This window comes from Cupressus sempervirens, chromosome 3, assembly GCF_028749045.1.
Source record: "Cupressus sempervirens isolate cs-2001-9-10 chromosome 3, ASM2874904v1, whole genome shotgun sequence".
NCBI classification, from domain to species: Eukaryota; Viridiplantae; Streptophyta; class Pinopsida; order Cupressales; family Cupressaceae; genus Cupressus; species Cupressus sempervirens.
In genome coordinates, this window is record NC_143120.1 from 172,163,082 (window position 1) to 172,188,947 (window position 25,866).

The window sequence follows — 25,866 nt, forward strand, 5'->3', positions numbered from 1 at the left end:
TGCAATGGTTTGTACCTTTATTCCTATCCGCACACAGATTTTGAAGCCATAACAAGGCTCTAAAATGCCTTATCCTTCATTTGATGTAATGGTTTTAATCTTCTACCTATGTAATCAGCGACTTTTGTCATTTTGGGTTAATATTGTAGAGGTTAATTAACCTCACCCAAATCACGTATTTGGGAAGTAGTTATTAACCACAGAGGAGTACTCTTAACCTTGATGCCTATATAAGGAATCATCTTAGCTTTGTAAAAGGGGACTTTTTGGATTTGGAAATAAGGGGACACTGTGTTAAAAGTTTTGGTAGCAAGACAATTTTTGGAAATTGTGTACAGATTTTGTTCTTGTGATCAAAAATTTCTTTTATGTTCTTAGTGCAAAGAAATAAAAGGAAACACATTTTGAGTTCTCTTTCTACATATCTAAAAGTTGAGATGTTGATCCTTTCTTTGTAATAAGTGTTTTCACAATAGTGTGCAAATGTTCATGAATTATCGAATCAGCATTGTGCTAATAGTATCCTTCAAGCGTAGATCTTGATTGTTGTAATTAGCTAGTTTATGTTAATTCAAGAAAGTTGTGAAGTCGTGTGGTGCATTCGTCATCATGAGCTTTCTCATCTTTTAAAGTTTGATTTCATTTTTATTTAAAAACTTCAAAATTATATCATACGAGGGAGCTGCCCCTCTAAATGCAAAGGAAGGCCACATACCAAGGGCCTATCCAACTGTTGTGAATGGTTTGACACATACACTCCATTGGGCCACTTTTACAGTGACAAATTTGTTTACCAACAAGTCTACATATAAATGGCTACATAAGAAGATGAAAGGTTCTAACTTCTTACTTCACCAAGTATTATTTTAGGGCAAGAGTTAAATTTTCCAACACTCTTATTTGTATATCTATACGTACTACAAGATATATGCCTTGATCTTTTCTTCTAGTATGTTCTTGCAGGACAATGATGACTGATATGAGATTTGGAGGAAGACTGATATTTTATTAGAGGCAACCTTGGACAAAGAGGACCAAATAGAGGATATGTTTTAGATTCAGAGGGAGTCTGACAAATCCGCCTAAGGGAGCAAGATAAAGGATATGATTTAGTCAAACTTTGGTGATCTTGATCATAATGATTTAGAGGGAGTAAACCATGATGAGATGGATTCTCCGAGTGATCAGTAAATTGGAGCAGTCAAGAGAACTGTAATTCATGAATATATCTTGTGACTGTGATTTAATGGACCTACCCATTGTGTACATCATAAGGAAGTTACAACTTCCAAATGATGTCGCTTGTATTTGCAGAAGTTATTGTAAGGTGATGATCTTACAATAACTTGTATTATGTGATATCACACCTTAGTTGAGTACTTGGTGAATATCGGATGTCAATATTTTGGGAGACCAATACTCTTGATATCAGAAGTGATATCAAAACCCTATTTGAGTAATTGGTGAATATCATATGTTGATATTTTGGAAGACCAACACTCATGATATCAAATGTGATATCAAAATAATGGATATCTTCTAATCAAAGAGATACTTAAAACTTGTCATTCCTAATATTACCAATGGCATAATATGTCTTGTGTTTCGCCTTCCTAGCTAAGAGGGAGTGTTGATGTGTGGCACCTTCTGTTGACTAAATTCTATGTTATATATTTTGAGTAAGTGTTGTACTTGAATCATGAGAATATGCATCTTGTGAGACTTACAACTGAGTGCCTAGATGTCATTAAATTGACTGTCTTTGAGTTGTCTATATAGATTCATATTGGATATGAGGTAAGTATGCATTTTGTGAGTCTAACAACTAAGAGCTTAGATGTCATCATGTTGATTATCTTTGGGTTGTTTGTATAAATGCATACTAGGTAATTTAATAACTAAGAGCTTAGATGATAATTGTTTATCATCTTTGGGTTATTCAAAATATTGATTGTCCTTTACCTTTGATTATCAAAATGTATTTATCCTTCTTGACTAAGAGGGAGTGTTAATGTTTTAGTCAATTCGGATGTATTTATCTTTTATATTTGTGTTAATCTTGTATGAGATATTACATTTATTGTAATATATATATATATATATATATAATATAACTATGATTAATATTAATTATCTAATTATCGAATAGACATGTCCCATGATGGAACATGTCTATTCTTTCCCTACGCTTAATATAAATGTGTGAGGATGTTGCATTTGAAAAACAGATACTAAATACAATGGCAATGTTAATACATTTGTAGCAAATCCTCGAGAGTTTAACACTTAGAACTCATGGTGTCCTCATGAGCATAGGCAACTCTCTTATCACTGTTTGAAGAAGTAGGTTTGTCAGGACATCTATAGGCAGGGTGCCCCAACTAACCACAAGTGTAACATTCCATGCTAGCAAAGAATGAATTACTCCTACCTACAACTCTTGCTCTGTTTGAGCCTCCTTGAGTACCTCTTCCTCTTGTGTAACCTCCTCTTGAAGTAGTTTCAATACCTTGCTCAGCAAGTTTAGACTCACCTTGATATCTTAGGTCATTGCCTCTGCCTTGGTATCCACCTTTATGCCCTCTTTGGTCTCTTCCTCTACCTCTACCTCTTAAGTTTGAGTCTCCTTTCTTCCTATTCTTTTCTTCCACCTTAAGAGTCAATTGCTGACACTTATGAACAATAGTAGGGGTCCATAGGCTTAGCTCTTCTTGGATGCTCCACTTTAGTCCACCCAAGTACCTTGCCACTTTAACAAGTTCCTCTTCTTGAATCTTGGACCTTAGGCATAATTTCTAAAATTCCTCTGTATAAGAGGCCACATCTAAGTCCTTCTGCTTTAGACCTTGCCTTTTCCTATGCAATTGCACTTCATAGTCTTCTAGCAAATAATTCTCTTTAACCTTAGTCACCATGGCACTCCAATTAGCTATAGGCTTCTTACCCATACTGACCCTTTCATCCTGCATATATTTCCACCATGTCAATGTTGAACCTCTGAGTCTAGACTTGGAAACCTTTACCTTCTGTTCCTCTATGACACCTTCACACTCAAAATGATTCTCCATTCCATCACTGTATCAGTGTCCATCTTTCCACTAAACAATGGGATTCCTTCTAAGGCTTTTCCTCCAAGTGCCTTGATGGCCTTCAAGAATACCTCTTCATTCTATAGAGGGTTTGGTTCAAGTATGATGTCCTCCTCATCAATTTTTGCCTTCCTCTATCACTACTTTCACCTTCTTTGTCTTTGTTCTTGGTTGCTTCAGCAACTTCTTCAAGCTTGGTCTTCATTTCTTCTAGGGCTTCTTCAAGGATTATGTTTTTCTCCTTTTGCTCACCCATCCCTTTGGCTAACTCGGCATTAGTTACAATGATTGTTTCACCTACTGATTCTTATTCAGTTTGAAACATCTAACCACAATCCCAAATCTTTTGGGGCTCTCATACCACTCTGATGTAAGGACAAGTCTTGCTCCTAAACCCTAGCTTCCCTAGCATCTCCTCTAGGCCACTTCTCTAGCCTACTAGGGTTCTTTCTCTACCCTAACTTAGAAGGATTCCACTCCCAATCCTTCCTTCCTTCCTTCCTTCAACTTGTCTACACCAATATAGAATACAACTCCATTTAATCAACACTCCTTAGATGCCTTACTAGCTCATCCACACCAAATGCCAACAACCTACCCAAAATGGAGAGAGAGGGTAGTTCCTAAGGCATTGGGGCTATTCCAAACCTCATCCACCAAAGATCCATAGAAATATTTATCGATTTCAAGAAATTGCTCCAAATTAGGCCTAATAGGGTTACAAGGAATTAGGCCTCCAAACTCACCTTTTGGCTCTCAACTTGGAAAAAGGCTTAAGGTGGCAAACAAACTTCATATGCTAATACCCTTTTGGAACACCTTTGAGATTCACCTGGTCTCACTTCCCCAACCTTTCTGTACAATGGGATGCTATTTTTAAGCCTAAACTTAAGGGTTTCACCAAAATGCTGACAACAATCGCAAGGGTTTACTCAAATCCCTATTAAATCATGTCAATTGGGCTTCTCGCTGGGCACAAGGCTTCTCCACCTTCATAACCTTCTCTCCATCCACTTCGATTAAAGAAACCAATGCATTCAACCCCATTAAATGTTGTTCCCATCACTGTGATCCCTAACCATGCTCACTTGGCTTGCCTAGGGCATCATTGTAGAAAGGCCAAACAAGATTTCCAAGGCCCAAGCTCTTGTATGCCTATAGTACAAGGAGTCATCTCACACATTCCAAGGTACCGTACAGATGCCACGGTGGAAAGGTGAGTTATGACCCACTTTTCACAATCTGCCTACTTCAGACAAGCAAAAGTGAAGAAAACAAAAGATTTTCAAAGTGCAAGAATATGAAATTGAAAGTACTAACTAATCACACACAGAACCTAGTATTTACATCTACCAACTTAAAAAACAAGTCACAGTACAGAGTTCAATCCATTAAGTGCCCAAGTGAAGCAAAAGACCCTGATTGTGGTAAAATAACTTAATAAAAATGCTTGTTCATTAACTCAAATTCTTTCAGAATGGCATCCAACCCTTGTTGCGGATCTAGGGAGGTGTTATATAGATCCATTACACCTGCTGCAACCGCTTTGAAGTGGTTATTCAACCTTTTGAACGAAATTGCACTTTTTGCAATAAAAGTTGTCATGACAACTTTTGCAATTTTGCAAAATTGCCATGCAACTTGGCAACTTTTGTCCTAGTTAGACCAGACTTGGTCCAAACCTCCTAAAAGTCTACCAAGTGCTTGGATATGTCACTTATGACATGAAACCATCATTCCACCCCTTAGTTGACTAATCTAGCCCTTTAGATGCACAAATGCCATCCTTAGCAATAATGTAAATAATTCATACATCACCTAGCAACTTTGGGTACACTGATCAAAGGTGCTTTTCCCTATACCTTCAGGACGCTCTAAAGCTATGAGACCCATTCTTTTTAACAGTGTTTCCCCATGGGCCTGCATCAAGATCAGCTTCATCATGGTGGTTTCCTCGACACGACAGCCTCTAGATTCTTCCTCAGGGACCCCCGAGTTGTACATTCTCGTACATCCTTGCACTTGTAGCCTGCCTCCACGCCATCCCCTAGAGGTTCTCAATGATGGCTTGCGGTCTCTTCCTACACCAAGGCATATCCCTTGGTTCTAATTTTTTCCCGATTATTCAAGATGGCTAGGAGGGCAGTTCGGCCTCTCTTATTGGTTTCTTATTTTGGTTCTTGTTGCTCTTGTTCCTTTCCCCAAACACCGTTTGTTGCTCTTGTTGTTGGCTTCTCTTTTCCCAAGTTGTTGTAGTCCCTTTGAGCTATTTGTTGGTCTTTCACTAGACATTATTAAATTTATCTTATCTAATATAGCTTTGAGTTCCTTAAATCTCATAAGCATTTCATTAGATTCTTTATTTTTTAAGAAATAGATCTAAGTCATCCTAGAGTAGTCATGAATAAAAATAATATAATACAAGAAACCACTAAAGGAAGCAGTAGACATAGGGCCATATATATCTGAAAGAGCTCTAAAATGCTTTTGGATCTACTTCCAATTTAATGAAATGTGCCTTTAGTTTTGTTACCTATTGCACAACCTTTGCAAGTTCCTCCATGCTCATGGTTGAGTTTTGGAAGACCTATAACTATCTTCTCTGTTGTAGATAGTGCATGAAGGTGAAGGTGACCCGAATGTCTGTGCCAAAGCTCACCAGAAATTGATGAATTATGAAGTAAGGCTCGAGTAGGATGTCCATAACTGTAATGACCCTACTCAAATCTGATCCCAGAATGCTAATAAAGGTTCAAGAAAACACTTTGCATACAAGAGTCATATGACTGATATAAAATTTCAGTTTGCTTTTATGGCTCTTTCCTTCACTTAGCATCAATAAGAATGCTTGCAAGCAAACTCTGAATTGACTAAACAATGACCTAACATGAATGTGCAACTAATTTTGGCAATATAAAATGCATATATATGATCTAAACATGAGAAATGAACACCTACAGCCAACTGGCACTTTTACAAATAGTTGGTATGCAAACTAACTGGCTGATAAATAATGATATTGAATTGCTCAAATGACACCAGCAACTATTATCTCCTTAATTGCAATGAAAGTTCTAATAAAAAATGCTCATGAAATATGGCCAAGACTTTTGGCATTTACATGGATTACAAAAATGATAATGTTGGTATAATGCACACCTACAGCTGAAACTTATAACACCTACAATGCAATGCTAACAAAGGAACCTGGTTGTAGATGGCTGTAATAATTTTCTCCAATGCTTCCTTTTCTGCTTTGCTTTTTCCAATTTTCTTTTTTCACTTGCTTTTTTCGGATCTGCTTTTTCGCTTTGCTTTTTCGGATCTGCTTTTTTGGACGGCTTTTTTTGATTTGCTTTTTCAGAGCTACTTTTTCGGACTGCTTTCAAAAACTCAACCCTCAAGTAGTTTGAGTATACAAAATAAGCTCAACTTGAAATGGCTGAATACCACTTCCAATGTGGAACCCTTCAGAAGGTCTTTCACTTCCTCAATTATGCAATCCCTTGAAAGGTATCGTTCTCAAGGATTATGTTGAATATTTGCAAACTATCAAGCTCCACAAATGCTCATAGAAGATGTAGTTGAGTTACCAAATCCTGTGTATCCAAATGGCAGCCCAAATCCTCTATTTATCTACTTTCCTAAGAAGTTACTAAGAACTTCTAGAAACATCCATTATAAAATCCCATTATAATGCACTTTTTTTTTATAATAAATAACTTTGTAAAATAAAAGTGCAACTCAACTTAGAATTATAACATGTAGGCCCCGTATAAGAAGTGATGATAAAATATAAATAAAATAATATCTCCAAGAGCACAATGAGCCATCTAATCACAAAATAATGCCAAAAAAATGACTATTTCATCAACCCCATCTGCCTACGAGGGTCTGGAATAGGCAAATCCACGATTAATGCCATGTCGAACTTAAAAGGGGACATTACAGTCCGCCCCTCCTGAAATTGCTTGGCTTCAAGCAATCTCAATGCTGGATGCTGCAAAATAGCTTCCCCCTCCCAAGTAGCATCCTCCACAGGTAGATCTTTCCACTTAACCAAGTATTCTCTGATCACCCTCCTACAGAGCTACTTTTCTCTGCTCTCCAGGATGGATTCTGGCACTAAGATCAATTTTCCCTCATCATCTAAGAGAGGTAATACTGTAGAAGGCACCACATTCTAATCCAACGCCTTCTTGAGGCGTGACACATGAAACACATTGTGTACTTTGTTGTCTGCAGGAAGCTCCAACTCATAAGCCACCTCGCCTAATCGATTGACAATCCTGAATGGTCCATAATAGCGTGGCTTGAGTTTCTCTGCACCACTCTTTTTAAGAGTAGACTACCTGTATGGCTGCAACATGAGGTAAACCATATCATCTACCTCAACTACACTCAGTCCTCTTCTGGTCTGCATACTACTTCTGCTGGTTCTGAGCTCTAGCAATATTGTCTCTGAGAGTAGCAACTATATCCTTACTCTCTTGTAATAATTCACCTGCACTGGGTACCCGGCTGTTGCCCAACAACAAATCCAAGAAATTGGGTGCCTCATAACCGTAAAGTGCCATGAAGGGTGTCATCTGTATAGTTATGTGATATGTAGTATTGTAACAATACTCGCAGAGATATATCCACCTGACCCAAGCTCACTGCTAAGCTGCCACATAATTCCTTAAATACCCTTCCACCCATTTGTTCACAATCTCCGTCTGACCATCGGTCTGTGGGTGATAGCTAGTGTTGGGTGTAAGCTCTGTGCCACATAACCAGAATACCTCCTGCCAAAAGTGAATCATGAAACGGCTATCCCTGTCACTCATAATGTTCCGAGGCAAACCGTGCAATCTGGAAACCTCCCGAAAGAAGACCTTTGCTACCTGAGTTGCTGAGTATGTAGTGGTGATAGGGGAAAAATGAGCATATTTTGTTAATCTATCGACCACCACATAAATACAATCCCGTCCTTGTACCTTGGGCAAACCCGTGATAAAGTCCATAGAGATGCACTCCCACTTCCTGTCAGGAATCGGAAGTGGTTGTAGGAGCCCTGTTGGATAGGTGTGTTCTTGTTTGTTCTGCTAGCAAACAAGACACTCTCGAACGTATTGCAAAACATCAGTTTTCAGCCCCTTCCAAGTGAACCGCTCTCAAACTGACCTGTAAGTCTTGAAGTACCCGAGATGGCCTACTGTCGGTGAGTCGTGAAGTGCTCTCAAGATCAGTTGCTTAACCTTTGATCCTGGGACGAAGTAGATCCTGTTCTTGTAAATGATCAAATCATCTACAAGTGTGTATCTAGTATCAATCACTGTTCCCTCCACTATATCAGAGGCCCATGTATCCCTGGCATACTCTACTATAATCAAGTGTCGCCAATCCTCTGATATCTGAACCATAGAAGTGAGGTATGGCCTTCGAGATAGAGCATCTGCAACAACATTCTCAGTTCCCTTGACATATGTGATGTCAAAATCATATGCCTGCAGCTTACTTACCCACTTCTATTGGCGATCATTCAGGTCCCGCTGTCCCAAGAAATGCCTCAAACTGTTATGATCAGTTTTAATACAAAAATTGCTACCCATAAGATACTGTCTGAATTTGGCCAAAGCATGCATGATGGCCAACATCTCCTTATCATATATACTGAATGAACGTTCGGGACCTCTAAGCTTCCTGCTCTAATAAGCTATAGGGTGCTTATTCTGCATGAGTACAGCACCTACTCCCTCTCCAGATGCATCACATTGAAGCTCAAATAGCTTCGTGAAGTCAGGTAATGCTAGAACTGGGCACGTTGTCATTATTTCTTTGAATCCCATAAAACAGTCCTATGCCTCCTGAGTCCACACAAATGCCCCTTTTTTCAGCAAATCTGTCATGGGAGCCGCATGTCATGAATAGCCACTGACAAACCTGCGATAGAAACCACATAAACCAAGGAACCCCCTCAACTATGTAAGGTTCTCTGGTGGAGGCCAATCAACAATAGCGCGAATCTTTTCAGGACCCATCTGCACTCCATCTACACTAATGATGTGTCCCAGATATAATAGCTCTATCATCCCTAAGTCACATTTGGACTCCTTGGCATACAAGGACTCCTTCTGTAGAATGCTCAACACCGTCTCCAAGTGCTCTAGATGCTACTGCCATGATCGGCTATAGATCAAAATGTCATCGAAAAACACCAACACGAATTTCCTCAACTGATGGTGGAAAACCCTGTTCATAGTGGACTAGAAAGTGGCAGGTGCATTGGTCAAACCGAAAGGCATGACTACAAACTCGAAGTGCCCGCAATGACATCAAAAAGCAGTTTTCTCAATATCCTGTTCACGGACTCTGATCTAATGATATCCTGATCTCAAATCAATTTTCGTGAAATAACAAGCCCCGTGCAATTCATCTATCAACTCATCAATGCAAGGAATGGGATACCTGTTCTTAATGGTTCTCTTATTTAACTCCTTGTAATCAATACACATCCGAAGAGTTTCATCCTTCTTTTTTACCAAAACAACAGAAGATGCAAAAGGTGACTTACTTGGTTGGATGTGCCCCATAGCTAGCAACTCCTCAATGGTTCTCTCAATCTCATCCTTGAGTCGCTTTGGGTGCCTGTATGGTGTGATCATGACAGGCTTAGCACCTTCCTTTAGCTCAATAATATGCTCGATGCCTCTATCTGGTGGTCTGCCTGGTGGAATCTCACTAAATACCTTCTTGTACTTAATCCTCAATTTCTGAATATCAGGATGATATTCAGCCTTATGTTGCTCCTCCTGTGTAGGCATCAAAGTACAAACTGCTGCCCACTCTATATCATTATGCCTAGTTAATCTCTCCATCCGCCTAAATGAGATAGTCCTCACATCACCATTACGGATAGCCTTCAGCACATGAGTCCTGCCATCCACCACGAATCATATCTCCATATCCTCCAGTCTTAAGCTAACCTCCTTCAAGGAATGTAGCCACTACATCCCAAGTACTATGTCCATGTCACCCATGTTGACCACATGATAATCTGTCTTAAACTCATAGTTGTTCAAGCGCAAAGGTAGATCTCGTACCATCCTGTCACAACGAAGAGTATATTCACTAGCTACCTTGACTCTCAGTCCCTCGAACTCCTCAGTAATGAGTCCATGCCTTTCCACAAATCGTGCATCAATGAAATTATGCGTGGCACCTGTGTCCAACAATGTAATAACCTTCTGCCCAACCAAGACTCCCCGAAGTCTGAAAGATCCCTCTCTCTTGATACTAGACAGACGTGCCTCCTGTAAATGTAGCTCTGGTTCATTCTTTTGCTCTGCACTGTCTATCTCCTACTCACCCTTTGCTCCATCAGTATCCTCATCATGGTTTTCTAAGCTATCTAAATCTGAACCCTCATAATAAGCCCACATCGCCCGGTTGGCCTTCCCTTTAGGCCTCATAGGACAGTCATGGCCATACTCATAGGGGCCTTTGCAATAGAAGCATAGCTTCTTCCTATGCACGTCATTAAGTGTCTCATTGTCGAACCTCTTACTTTCCTCCTTAGGTAGCTGAGCCTCTCTATGAAAAGGTTTTTTGTCCTAATCTTTTCTCAAAGGGAAACTCGTTGCCTGGAATTTATTTATAGACGCTGAAGAGGAATCCATGTCACGAGCTTTCTTAATGGTTTCCTACAAAGTGGGAGCGTTGAGAGCTTTAATCCACACTCTCAATGGATCTGCTAATCCATCCATAAATAAAACCAGTATCCTCCGTTCAGATACATCTGTTACTAACACTGCAAGTTTTTGAAACTCTGAAATGTATGTTTCCAATGATCCCCACTGTTTAAGCTGAGCTAACTCCTTGAAATGGAGTTCTCGATCCTTCCTATCAAAAAGTTCAATCAATCTCTCTGTAAACTCCACATATGAGGTAATGTGTGCATGACCCATAGTGACCATAACATGATGCCACCACTCGTGTGCTAACCCATCCAGATGAATTGTTGCGTACTTAATAGCTTCTTCTTCAGGCATAGGGTTCAATTGAAAGTATGTGTCAAGCTTTTGAACCCAAGCTCTTGCTATAGACTTCCCCAAGCCATCATAATATGGTAACTGAAGTTTTCTGACTTTCTTCCGTAGCTCATAATTCTGGTTCCTGTCGTGTCCATGTGGCATATGTTTCATCCACACATCCATATACTCCCTAAAGGTGATTGCAGCAGTAAAGTCTGGTCCTCCAGCTTCCCAATCTCTCCTCAGCCGATCCTGTATATCAGTGATCAGGGGCTCTGGTTCAGGCTGCTCCGGAGCTCTAGGAGGAAAGGTGGGAATCATAGGCCTTGAACTCACTATCCTAGCTTGCTGGGGTACATGACCGAAACTGTTCCCAACTTGTTCACCTCCATTTTGTGTCCCATCTTGGTTATTCCCATTCGGATTATTACCATTTTGATTATTTCCACCACCCATGTTAGCATTCAACCCCATTTGACGAGCCATCATCTGCATCATAAGCTCCAATCTCTGATTCTATTCCTGTGCCTTCTGTTCTGCTAATCGCTGTCCCTGTGCCAAGGTCTCTAATAACTGTAAAAATCTGTCCTCTCCAAGATCCCTAGTATTCCTATCTCCCATATTGCCAATAACCTGTTCACCTGTATCAATATGATCCTCGAGATTTCCCTGTTCCTCTTGTCCTATGTTTAGAGGAGCCCTGGTTCTTCTTAAATTATAATGATGAGTTAAAGATTGAACATTCCAATCTGTCATATCACCACATTTTCATTATGTTTGTACCCACTAGGATGGCAGGATAATCTGGCTTTGATACCACTGTAATGACCCTGCTCAAATCTAATCCCAAAATGCTGATAAAGGTTCAAGAAAACACTTTGCATACAAGAGTCATATGACTGATATAAAATTTCAGTTTGCTTTTATGGCTCTTTCCTTCACTTAGCATCAATAAGAATGCTTGCAAGCAGACTCTAAATTGACTAAACAATGACCTAACATGAATGTGCAACTAATTTTGGCAATATACAATGCATATATATGATCTAAACATGAGAAATGAACACCTACAGCCAAATGGCACTTTTACAAACAGTTGGTATGCAAACTAACTAGCTAATAAATAATGATATTGAATTGCTCAAATGACACCAGCAACTATTATCTCCTTAGTTGCAATGAAATTTCTAATACAATGCTCATGAAATATGGCCAAGACTTTTGGCATTTACATGGATTACAAAAATGATAATGTTGGTATAATGCACACCTACAACTGAAACTTATAACACCTAAAATGCAATGCTAACAAAGGAACCTAGTTGTAGATGACTGTATAATTTTCTCCAATGCTGCCTTTTCTGCTTTTCTTTTTCCGATCTGTTTTTTTCACTTGATTTTTTCGGATCTGCTTTTTCGCTTTGCTTTTTCGAACTGCTTTTTCTGATCTACTTTTTCGGACTGCTTTTTTGGATCTGCTTTTTCGGATCTGCTTTTTCGGATCTGCTTTTTCGGACTGCTTTTTTAGATCTGCTTTCAAAAACTCAAACTCTCAGGTAGTTTGAGTATACAAATTAAGCTCAACTTGAAATGGCTGAACACCACTTCCAAAGTGCAACCCTTCAGAAGGTCTTTCAATTCTGCAGTTATGCAATCTTTTAAGACGTATCGTTCTCAAGGATTATGCTGAATATTTGCAGACTATCAAGCTCCACAAATGATCATAGAAGATGTAGTTGAGTTACCAAATCCCGTGTATCCAAATGGGAGTCCAAGCCCTCTATTTATCTACTTTCCTAAGAAGTTACTAAGAACTTCTAGAAACATCCTTTTCTAAGAAGTTACTAAGAACTTCTAGAAACATCCATTATAAAATCCCATTATAATGCACTTTCTTTTTATAATAAATAACTTTGTAAAATAAAAGTGCAACTCAACTTAGAATTATAACATGTAGGCCCCGTATAAGAAGTGATGATAAAATATAAATAAAATAATATCTCCAAGAGCACAATGAGCCATGTAATCACCAAATAATGCCAAAAAAATGACTCTCTCATCAACCCCATTTGCCTACGAGAGTCTAGAATAGGCAAATCCACGATTAACACCATGTCGAATTAAAAAGGGGACATTACAATAACAAACTCCAATGACTTGAGTCATCTTGATGTTTGATTTCTTTGGCTATGCAAGGACTTGGCCATCTGCAAATGCAATGTGATATACTTTCTTCCAAAGCTGAAGTGGAGACAAGGTTTCTCTTAATTCTTGGAACAAGTTGTACATCATTTAATTGCAAGGAAATGCCTTAGAATAGTTTAAGAGAGGAAGTCCCAACTCCTTCCATGAAATGACTAGAATCATCCCCAATGGTCACTTGCCAAATGAATTGTCGTGCATTAACTCATTAAAACGTCCTCTAAATCCGGTAATGTGTCGAGATGCACCGCTATCAATTATTCAAGTTCTATGGCTTGAAGGCACTTGACTTGAAAGGGCTGAATAGAATATGAATCAATCCAAATCCTTTTTCGGAATAGTTTCACCAACTTCAACAATGGATGTTTGAGGCTTAGGCCTATTTGGACATTTCATTGCATAGTGACCGTATTTGTCACATCTAAAACATTGGACTTTAGAAATATCCTTTATTCTTTTAAATGTAGAACCATTATTGGATTCCTTATCTTTCTTTCTTTTGAAGTGACCTTTCTTACCTTTCTTCTTTGAGGAGAGTGCGGTAAGGACATGAATATCTTAATTTGTAGAATTTTTACTAATGCCTTTTGTAATCAATCTTGATTCCTCTTGTATAAAATCTGTCTTTGAATGATCAAACTTAGGAAATTTTCATCTTGCACTAATCCCTTCGATGAAAGACTCCCAAGAATCACGAAGCCCATTTAAAGCCAATATCGACAATTCTTTGCTATCAACAATATGTCCAATGGTACAGAGTTGATTTCTCAGTTCTTAATCTTCATAGAAAAAGACATTATCGATTCTCCTTTAACTATCTTGATGTGATGTAATTTCTGTTCTAAGGTGAGTGTTCTGCTTGTATTGTTGATTTCATACATTTTCTCCAATGTCATGAACATTAATCTAGCTGTCTGAACTTTAGAGAAGATTGGCACAATGTGATCCTTTATGGAATCTGTTAGCATCTTCTTTGCCTTGATGCTATTTTTCTTCCACTTCGCTAACTCATTTTCATCAATGGGTAAAGGAATATTTTCTAGCACAAAACCAGAGAAGTCATTTTCTTCAAAGACCAGCATCATTCTAAACTTCCAAGATGTGAAATTTGAAGCCCTTGAGTCTGTCCTCAACCTTCAATCCATTCACCATCTTGAATATTTGAAGAGAAATCAAATATCTAGTTGCTAATATTACAAGTCTGAATTTGATCTTCTTAAACCTGCTCTGATACCATGTTCAATTTGGTGTCAGACTAATAGCAATTTTAGTTTTATATATTCAACACAAGTATACCTCTGAAATATCTATCCAATTGACTATATATGTTGAGATTGATATTCAAGCATATATATCGAACTGCCTGAATAATACCATAAGCAACTGAGATTGCAGAATGTATATCAGAATGTAACCAGTACAAATATTAATGAGCAACATATGTACTTGTCTTTTATTATAAATCTGAGTCTTGACAAACTGCTACATATCTCCATATAGATTTATATTTATCGACCATCTTATATCTGATTGCTGTATTGATCTCCAACGTTAGTTATGATCTTGTTGCCTGATTGTAGAAGACAATACGATGACCTCTTATATTCAAATAAAGTCAAGCTGCGCATCCATTAACATTAGCTCACAGCCCTTCGATCCACAATATTTAATCGAATAGTTAATGTTAACTGTAGTACTAACAAATTATAATTGCTGCATGGTTGGTGGACTTTATAATTAGCAGGTAGCGGTTCTGGTTGTTCATGTCATCTGGGAGGATCAGTTATTGTTTACTAAATATGATAATTATTGTCTCAAGTGATCACTTGAGATGATATAATAATACCTGGTTAATTAGCCAGATGAGCTTCATGGATGTGTTCAAGTGCAGCATTTTCTGTATAAATATTTTGGGCTTCATGACCAGTATTTTAGTGGTTGCTGCCAATCTTTGTTATGCTTTCAAAAATGCAGTCACTTCAGATCTGCAGTTGATCTGAATCTCTGTAAATCTTTAGTGTGTGGCTTTTCACTTTTGAAGATCTAGCATCTTGAAGTAGGTAATGTATTTGCAAGTTTAGATGCCTCTGTTCTTTTTTGGTGCATCTATGCAAGCAAGTTTGTGCAGGCTGTTTGTTTGGCAGGCAGAGCCAGTATTGTTGCAGTGGCTCTTGGAAAGCCCAAAACCAGCAAGGAAGGCATTGCCCTGTGTCTTACAGCATGAATTTGTGTGACATGGCATCATATAATTTTGAACATTCTGATCAGTTTCCTGAAATATCCAAGATCATTAATCTATCTCCACCACAAGTTGCACAAGCATTTGTGGAGAAGAATACTTTGCACATATCAAACATGGTGCCATCGAAGTTGAGCCCATGTAATCTTTATTAGTAACTTTGCTAAGGTTCCAAATACCTCCAGACCAAATTGCTAAGCCACATTCACATGTATTGGCAAGCATTAACAATGCTGTTACCTCCATGTGAGCTTGATTCAACAAGTGCATGTGAAAGTGTTAAGCTTAACCATGTGAAGGTGAGGAATCACAAGTATAGTGATAACAACATTCACAAGAAATATTTAGCCTTCATCAATTTTTAACAAGATGTGTACATTAATGCTATTATATATCACTGCATGGTTATTATACAGAAGTAGTAGTAGAAAATAGACGGCTGTCCATCTTACTGAAGAGTATGCATGCACAGTACATACATCAATTAGTTTCTATGTTCCAGTTCTAATATGGTTTTGCATCTAATCAATGTTTTAATAGAAGCATTGCTTCCACGTATATAACACATTTATAGTTCATGATTAGAATATTATGATATTATCCCTAAGTGTATCTTGGAATCCAAATCAAATTGGAATAGGATGTGATGAACTGAAATTCTTACTTCAGATAAGTTTATCTCTGAGCATTGACAGGGCTAAGCATTAATGATCCTCATATTGCAATCATCTCCCAAAAGAAGTTTATAATCTACAAGCAAAATTACCATGGGGAGAACCACTTGTAGAGTAGGGTATTAGTGATCTCATTGGGATGGTGCAGATAAGATAAAATAATGAATTAGTATTCTATATGTAGCTCTAATGTGAGAGTCCTTGAACAGAGCTCATCTCAAGCATATTTTGGTAATATCCATATGGGTACCACTATTTATCTATCTTGGTGAGACTAGGGACTTGACTAAACATTCCAAGGTGAAGACACTTTAATATCAAGTTTGACTAGAAAGGTGACTTTAGCACATCCTCTTATAGCGAGGGAGGCACATTGAAATTGGAGGGCAAGATAACAACACAGATTACATCTTTAGCGATGAAAACATCCGAATGAGAAGATCTTTCAAAATGAAGTTTTAACTATTTGAGTATAAAACCATTTAAATTGAAGAGCAGGAAACAATGCAGTTTACATATTTAATGGAAATAAGCTATGCATTAAACTCTGTAAATATTTATTTAGCATTTTAAATGTGTATCTTCAATTTATACACTGCATTTACAAAGATTGATTTATGTAAACCTAGCAACAAGCCATTGATCTTTAAATTGTAAATTGAAATTAAACAAATCTTACATATACCTAGGTTGTTGTATGCGTTATATATGAAAACTAAATTATAGCCATAAATAGCAAAATCTTTAACAATAATGGTATACTTTTAACCCAAACGACTTTATACTGAAGATATATTTTATGGCTTTGGCAAATACTTAAGAAAACTATAATTGATAGTCTTGTGAAGCCAACATAATACAAAAACAAAGAAGAGGAAATAGGCACATTAAATGCTAATGAAAATAGGTGAATCAATTATTCTCACATGAGATGTGCGCATGATTGACTTGAATAGTACTTCTGGCATCCAAAAGACACAAGTCACCCATGCCCAAGACAAAAGCTTCCTACAATAGAAAGTCTTCAAGCAATGGTCAGAGGATACAAGGATCTTTACAATGCAATAAGGCATGTCTCAAAGCAATATCTTTGTGAATATAAAGTAAAAATAATTAGCATAGCAGTCAAATAAAAAAAATATTAAACATACCACTCCAAGTCATGCCATATGGCCACAAATGTAAATATTGGCCAAACATTAAGTAATTTCCTTTGAGAACCCCCAAGTGGAATGTACAAATACCTAAGAGGATCAAAAAGTGAAATGGTGAATGCCACCAAATGATAACCACATTATTAACTTAACTTTGAATTTGTGCTCACATTGTATTCACAACTATGAGTTTACATTTAATACCTTACAAGCCATCTATTGTAAGATGCATGCCAACTTTTCCAAAATCCTTCAAGATCATAACAATTATTGATACAACGAGGCATGTTCTCAGGAGTTTCGATACCTCCAATCTGCAACCAAAAACTAATTTAGATTATTATTTAAGCGTATCAATTTTGTAAGATTAACTAATAAACAAATAACAATTGTATAGTGGAAATTGAAGCAGTTCTAAATTCTGTCTTGCTCAACGCTGTAGGACGAGTTAAAAAGAAAATCATCCAAACATAATGCATCTGAAATGGGAATAAGTTTATACACATCCAAAGAAAACTATTTAAAAGAAAACCAACAACCATGTGTAACAGCTCAACGGGCTTGGCAAGATTTGGACTGAAAAAAAATGATTTCAGCTTCCAAGTTAATGTTCTAAACACTTGACAGATTATCATGTCAATACCCAAATCAAAGGCAAGCTTTTCACGTCCATGAAATCATTTATCCAGGCCATCTACAGTAGAGAATGTGGTCTTACAACAGCAATATATTGGCATTGCCTAAATAGAACCTGAATTTCTTTCCTGCTTTATTCTTACTGTAGTTCTTGAAGCTGATAGTGGCATCAAGGTCAAAAATTTATAGCTGGGATTCATGTTAGTTCAGGAACTCATATCAATCACTAAGTGCCTACAAGCTCAAAACCGTCATATTCAAGGCACTCAAGATCATGGAGTTGGGGTAAAATGGGCTTATGAAAAATGCAGTCTTTAGTTAGTTGTTTGATCATTGGGCCAATCAAGCTTGACACTAGGCATTTTTTGTCTCACTATGGTGTTTCTTCACCAAACTTGTCCAATGGATGGGCTCCAGGGACTTCAGTCAACAAACACTCTATGCCTTATGGAGAGAATGTGTTGCCAACTCCAACTGTCCTGCTCTCTTAGTTCTTGATTTTCTTGGATGCAAACTCAATAAGCTCACTGCCGCACATGCAAAAGTTTTATTAACTCAAATCTATACAATACTCTGGGTCCAGAAAGTTACAAAGAGGTATAGAGTACATGAAAGAGAAAAGAATCGGACAAAACCCTGAGACTATGCAAACCTAACATTACCATGATGATGCCTTTGATTAAGGATTGTCTTTTTCATTATTCAATTGAATTTGCAACTCAGATTGCATATAGTCATACCATGTTGGGATTAGATACAAATTATGCCACGGAAAATTAGCAGATGCCTCCCAGAAAATAAAGAACTGGCCATGTTTAACTTCAAGTCACCAACTCCCATTCAAAAAAGCCGGTCAGTAGAAATAAATGTTAACGGTCATGCAGGAACTAGGCACCAAAATCATTCATATATGTTGCAAATTTGTAATCAAGTCCAGGTACTATTTAATTCTACAGTTAAGAGATTCCAATCCTAATGGCAAATGTTAAGCAAAAATCCACTACAAAGATATCTATACAATGTGGCTCGAGACTAAGTAACACTGATGTATTATTTTTCCTAAAGCTAGTTATAGAAGCAACAAAACTTGTAAGCATACTGTGGGAAGAATGAGAATTAAATATGGGAAATCATAGTAGTTAAGGATTTCAAACTGGGAATGTAGTTCTTGAGTATAGGAATGTAGCATACTATTTGACAGTATAGCAGAGATTGGGGATTTGGATGAGGTGTCCTCACTTAGTCTTGCCCTTGGAAATATTCTAGAAGGCAAATTGCATGAAAATTCCAAGGAGAATGTATTTTAATTCCTTCAAAAGGGCCATAGGGTTGTGATCTCATTTTCTAAACCTACCACCAACTTGGCAAGTGAATTGGATATTGAAATTTGAAACTAATATCAGGAGGATTAAAATAAAGTTTAGGGGCAGGACCCTCCCTAGTTTGTTGAGTTCTGTCCATGACCATCATAACTTCGTGGATATTTAAATACTAGAAAGTGATAGGTCCTAATGAATCAGTCTAACGGCTGGATATAATTATCTTATATGAAGATTAGAGAAAATAGTTAGTTAATCCAGGAGGAACCTAGTGCCTAGTGCTAAAGCCAAGTTGGCATGTTTTTGAGATATTAGAGAACAAGTTCTGATCCTGTAGAGGACTCGTCATTAAAAAATTGTCAATGGTATATTTTCACTTATTTTTTCCATAACTTTGGAAGAAACCTCTTTTAAGGAATCCTTAGACTGTGAGAATATCTATTTTATGTGTCATATATGTGACATGAATGCTTATTTAGCAAGAGCTCCTCAACAAACTATCAAGACCTCTAGCCATGATAAAGCATCTAGACAGTATTCCAATTAGAAGTGCCCAATATAGCCATGAATACTAGAGGAATTTAAAAAGAAAACTATCAATACAACACTTTGTTGGGTCTACATAATGAATGGTTATCAATGGAAGTCATGTGGCATAGGTACCATAAAGTTTTCATATCTCCCACTGAATAGTCTAGGGACATTTCCATTATTGGAAAGAGATTATCATCTTCTTGATTCCCACAAAGGATCCGCCAGCTATGAATACCAGGAAAAGCCTTCATTTCAGAACAGCCATGTTCATGATAAAAATATCAAAGAGATCTTTAGGATTCAATTCATGATCTGTAATATCCCCTACCAAGATAATATAACCAAGCTCTTGAAACCTGTAGATACTTTTATTAACACTTGGCATGTAAGAACAACAGATATTTCTAGTTGAAATACTTTTGACAAATGATTCTTATGCTATTGAATCGTATTTTCAGGACTTGCCTGGACTCGAGTCCAGGACCAGGCAAGTTGTCCTGAGTCTCCCGGCCCAATACTCAACAACTGCAGATTCTAGAAGAATCTAGGCAGACTCGTTGGGTCTGCCAGACTCAAAGAGCCCCAAGCACCAGAAGTGACGAACCCAGCTAGTAAGAAGTGACAATAAAAATTTTAAAAAACAGTTTTCAGATAAACAAAAGGCCATCTATATGTTCCTTCTCAGCCCTAAAACGTATTCTTATTGTTTTCAAGCACAAGGAGTGAAAAAGAGTCATTTGAACAAGACTAGTGTGTCATAAAAGAGAAAACTAGCAAATCAATTGTAGAGAAGATAGACAAGTATCATTTGGGCAAAAGTTAGTAACTCGCATTCACACATTTAAAGGAGTTTAAGAAGGATTTGAAGGAGGCCTTTGCTAATTTGGAGCTGCATTTCTTCATCTTTGGAGCGAATTTGAAGAAGTTTTTGTTGTTTATTGATTGTTTAAATTTTAAACTTCCCCTTTATTGTACATTTTTCTTTTTTTAATTTTATTTTAAGTTAATCAAAAAAATACCCTAGGTATCCAATAATCAAACCCTAGCTGTTTTTTTGTATTTTCCCTTAATTATTTAGCTGTAAACCCTAATTGTTCTTAGTTTTTTCATCTTTTTTAATTTTAATCTAATTAGAAAGTGTCAATGCTATATTTTATCATTTATAATTTATTGTAGCTTGCAATTCATTTACAAATTGTTCCAAAATTTCAAGCATAATGTCTACCCGAAGTTTAGTTAGAAAGGATCCTTCTTGGAAACATGCCATCCCCAAATTTTTTAAAAAAGGTAAAATAATATGTTCTCATGGAAAAGCCAAATATAATGAGGGAGGTATTAATCACTTGAAGTCTCACCTTCTACAAATGTCAAATACTATACCATGATGCTAAACCTATTGGAAATGACGAGAGTAACTAAGAGGGGAGGGGTAAATCAGTTACCACAAAAACAATTCCCTATCCCTAGATGTCAAATCAAACTTTTCACTGATCATGCAATTCTCTATCCATCTCGGTTAAAACTAAGTTCTTGCTGTAATTGGGTTAACAAAGCAGTCCTATGATTATTAATCTATTTTAACCTTTAGTAATTTAGTTGCAGAAACATAAAGCATAAAGCAAATAACATGAACACAGATGATACCAAGATTTAATGTAGAAACCTAATTTGGGAAAACCACCATGCAACTAGTTACAATATTTTTCACTCTTCTGAAGTGAGTGTTGTTAGGAGCCAACCCTGTTAAAGTTTACAATACATACTGTTAAGTATGACCCTGTTAGAGGATTTAGATCACCCTATTAGGAGTTGCCTAGTTAGAGGTCTTCAAACACTTCAATCTTGAAATGTCAGCTTGTTAGAGGATTTACAATCTAATTGTTAAGTCAACTTTGTTAGGAGATTTGTTCGCTGCTACAATGGTTAGAAGGTAACAGTAATCTGACCTAATTTATGAAGCAACTTCTTTTGCAGATTCAGATCTCTGTTTGGCTTGACCTCTGGATCCTTGATGATCAGAATATTCTTTGCTTCTTATCTTCCACACTTGCCTACTCTTCCTTTTTCTTCGATCACGTATCCATCGTGTTTTCCTTGCTCTGTACATTTCATTACACTTCTTGATCTTTCTTATATATCATAAACTTTGCCAAGTCGGCTTGAATACCTTTTCAAATAGGCATTAAAAATCCAACTAATCAGCCTCAATTAGTCAATTAATTAACAAGTGTAATCTAATGATACTCGGTTAATACTGGGATTAGCCACTCAATTAACACTGCGATTCCTTCATTGCCCAACTACTCACTTAACACTGTGATTCCTTCATTGCTCGAGTACTCAGTTAACACTGTGACTTCTCCATTGCCCGACTCCACTTGGCTAATGCTGTGATTTCTTCATTTCCTGACTACTCGGTTAACACTATGATTCCTTCATTGCCCGACTACTTGGTTAACACTGTGATTTGCTCGGTTAATGCTAACATTTGTGTAACATCAATGACAACATACAATTTGAAGAATTGTATCCAACAAAAACATGCTGAAAATCAACCCTTGATGTTGTACATGAAGTAAAATGTCAACTAGAGGCTTTTGAAGAGAAAAAAGAACTAAAAAAGAAGCAAGGGGAAGAAATGGTAAACATTGGAGAGGGTTGCCCTGTCCCTGAGGCTGACCTACAACTCCTAAAATGTCTTGATATTAGCATAAACAAATATACATAAGTAATAATAGTATTGGGCTAACTAGGATAAGAATACTGACTGAATTTATTCTCTATCAGCTGACCTGTTTGGTAACCAAATTAAAATAAAAAAACATTGGCCTAGGGCCAACTCCTTAAAACTAGGAAAAGGACATTTATTTAAGATGGGGGTGCAATTACTTCTGTGGAGGAGCAGAAAACAAAGAAATAAGTTAATAACTACAATTAAGGTTAGAAGAGTAGACCATCCTAAACAGAAATGTATTTGTTAGCAGCGATCCAATATACTAATAGCATAAGATTAAGATAAGAAAGAATGTAGTAATCTTCAGTGAACTAATACAAGGACACCAGATTTCTACAAAAGGTACTTTCGGGTAAAAATCCATGGCATATAATATCTTTCATAAACAAAAATGGGTAGCAACCCAGATAACATTATTGAGCACCAACCCTCTTTGAAGCATCAAATCTGATCAGCTGAGGCACCAACCTCAATTTAAGAGCACCAACCCTCCTCAAAGCACTAACCAGGATCAGCTGAGGCACCAACCCCGAAAATACACTGAAACCTGGAGCAATTCTTAACAAGTTCTCTTTATATACTGCTGTAAAATAGCATACCCTACTCAGTACAATTACTACTCCCCACACGCAACTCCAAAAAATAATATCTCCCTTAACAATGCAGATATCTTTCAGCCAAAAACAGTCTACTCAAACACCAAATATGCTGTTCTGTCTTTTTGGAACAGATATTGCTACCTATCTGAAAGTGATTCTACTCTCATTAATTCAAAGCACCCAGCTCTGCTTCAAATAAATTAACGCTACTGATATTTTACTCAAACCTGTAGCTGAGTATTCTGCTGAAAAGATTGTCATTGATGTCAAGGCACTTGGTTATGTTGATGAAAATAAGCAGAATAACTGGAAAAGGCGATGAAAATGATGAGATGCGGCTGATGGAAATGGCATTTTCTCCTTGCTTCTCATGGCTCGCAGCAAGTAGAATTCACTGCAGAAGTTTTCTTCTTGTTTTTCACAACTTGCGCTGCTCAAGCTCATTGTTTGTAACTGAAGTTTTGCAGTGTGCACGGTGCTGATAAATAGGAAAATGGGGTGCTTTTTGGCACCTTTTATGGATTTCTTGGAACCAGCAACCCCAGCCCTTTTTAGCTATCAATCAGGATTTAAAAGCAAATTTTTTGCCAATTATATGCAGTTTTTTTTGCCCAAAAATTTTTTGACCATAGTTGGCCAATTTGAGCAGATTTTTGCGGGAATTAACAGGCATTGACCCCAATTCTAGATTAATCGCAATTTGTTGCAGATTTTCTGCTACTATGGTATAAACTATTGAATTGTAAGGTGTCATTTCAGTGGCTTGTGATTTTAGTATAAATTATCTATTCAGTAGCTGTAAGATCAGTATAAATTATCTATTCAGTAGCTGTAAGATCAGGCATATCTCCAATCTGTTTTCATCAGAAAGTTTGTTCTTTGAACCCAACAAAAGGAAAAGAAAACATGAAAATAAATTTCAAGCACAAATTTTCACAAAAAAGGACAAGAAAAACAAGGTTCAACAAAATGATAGCGGGTTCATATATACTTGCTAGAACTACATAAAAAATATGTTTGCACTCAATATTCATTGATTACTGCGGGGAACAGAAATGTCATATAAGCACATCCAGCAAACAAAAAGACCATAGAAACATTTCCAACTACAAGCTGAAATGCTTATATAATTCAGCATCATGAAAGCTAAATAACAAATATAAATGTGTGTAATATCAATTCTAAAATTGTAACCAAATAACCATCCCCAGATTTAGAAAACAGCCATTATATTGAATTTTTTCATCCTAATATACATGTAAAGTAAACTAAAATTCTTCCATTACAGAAGCTTCTAAATCATTGATGATAAATAGTAGATTACTCTCAAGGTACACCTCCATTAGAATAACATGAAATTCTTGACAACTTAATTAATTAAATAAAGTTTAACACTAAATATCTTGTGCAGCCTTGCATCCATAAAAAGTGGATAGATGTTTCTAAAGAGAATTTCGGAGTCCAACAAATTGACATCACCACCTGTTATTCAAATCCTAGAATAATTTATTTATTTTGTGTGCCACTTTCTGCCACAAACTAAAGAATCTCAGGTAAAATCGTGATGTACATACCAATGCCCAAAATCTGAAATACCGCCAGATCAACAGGAATTTAAGCCACATAAAGTTTAAAACCTGTTACAGAAGCAAAAGATACTGATCAGTTCTCAGTTTCCAATCTCAAAGAACATTACACAACAACTAATTCAGTAGTACATAAGTAAAACTGTAAAATATTAATATGTAAAGTGTTTTAGTGACAAAGTCCCTACTCATGTGTCCAACCAAATTCCACAGATGGAGAATGGCATTTTCACTGATAGTGCATAATTCTCATCATAGGAGGATTTAACTTGCGATTTGAATAATTTCAAAATTTTTAAACAATAAATATAACTTAATAGTCCAAAAAAAGTTATAATTCAAATTCACATCAAAGACTTCAAAACTTAATATAAGTACATGATTGGGTTGTAAATGATTAATCCCACAATGCTTATAACTAAGAGATAGGTGATCTATAAAGTATTGCATACTTCAAAATCTTTTTTTATCAGGGTAAGAGGCTAGAAACACTCATATAGATAACACTCAAATATTAGTAATGTTAACTATTTTAGTGATAGTGTTCCATTTACAAGCTAGGGTTGTAGTTGCACCAAAAGATCGACCTATTAATGCCCAATAGAACCACTGGATTTAGAGAAGTCATAGGAGACAACTAAGCCATGTCACAAACCCCACAAGGGACAATGGCCCATTGCCAAGAATCCCCCTCCAGTGTCACACGTCGTGGCCTGCGTGAATCAAACGGGTGACCAACCTTTGATACCACTTTTTACAAAATAGGGTTATTGTTGCACCAAAAGACCGACTTGTTAATGCCTGATGCAACCACTAGACTTATAGAATCCACAGAAGCGGTTAAGCCATGTCATGAACCTCACGGAAGACACTCGCCCATTGCCAACAGTTCCTACTCTAGTTTCCAATCAAGTTTCACAGCTTGCAACTAGTAGTGCATGATTCTCATGAGAGAAGAGTCAATGTATGATGTTGACAATGTCAAATTTTTCAAACAGAAGACTAAAATTTGTGATACAGGAAAAAACACATTCCCATCAAAAAGACTTCTAAACTTAAAAAACTACCTGATTGGATTGTATTTG

At 37.0% G+C, this 25,866-nt stretch overlaps 1 protein-coding gene across 5 annotated transcripts in view; it reads right to left on the reverse strand.

Annotated features, from left to right (window-relative positions):
* LOC149565332 (MBOAT (membrane bound O-acyl transferase) family protein) overlaps positions 1–25,866 on the reverse strand; it is a 221,210-nt gene that overhangs the window by 84,598 nt on the left and 110,746 nt on the right. For all 5 annotated transcript variants that reach the window (XM_089818853.1, XM_089818854.1, XM_089818852.1 and 2 more), the window contains exons 12-15: positions 24,770–24,832; positions 17,578–17,687; positions 17,371–17,463; positions 17,146–17,227 (exon numbers count right to left, since the gene is read on the reverse strand). In XM_089818853.1, coding sequence (XP_089674979.1) covers positions 17,146–17,227; positions 17,371–17,463; positions 17,578–17,687; positions 24,770–24,832 — 348 coding nt within the window. The remainder of the gene's footprint in view (positions 1–17,145; positions 17,228–17,370; positions 17,464–17,577; positions 17,688–24,769; positions 24,833–25,866) is intronic.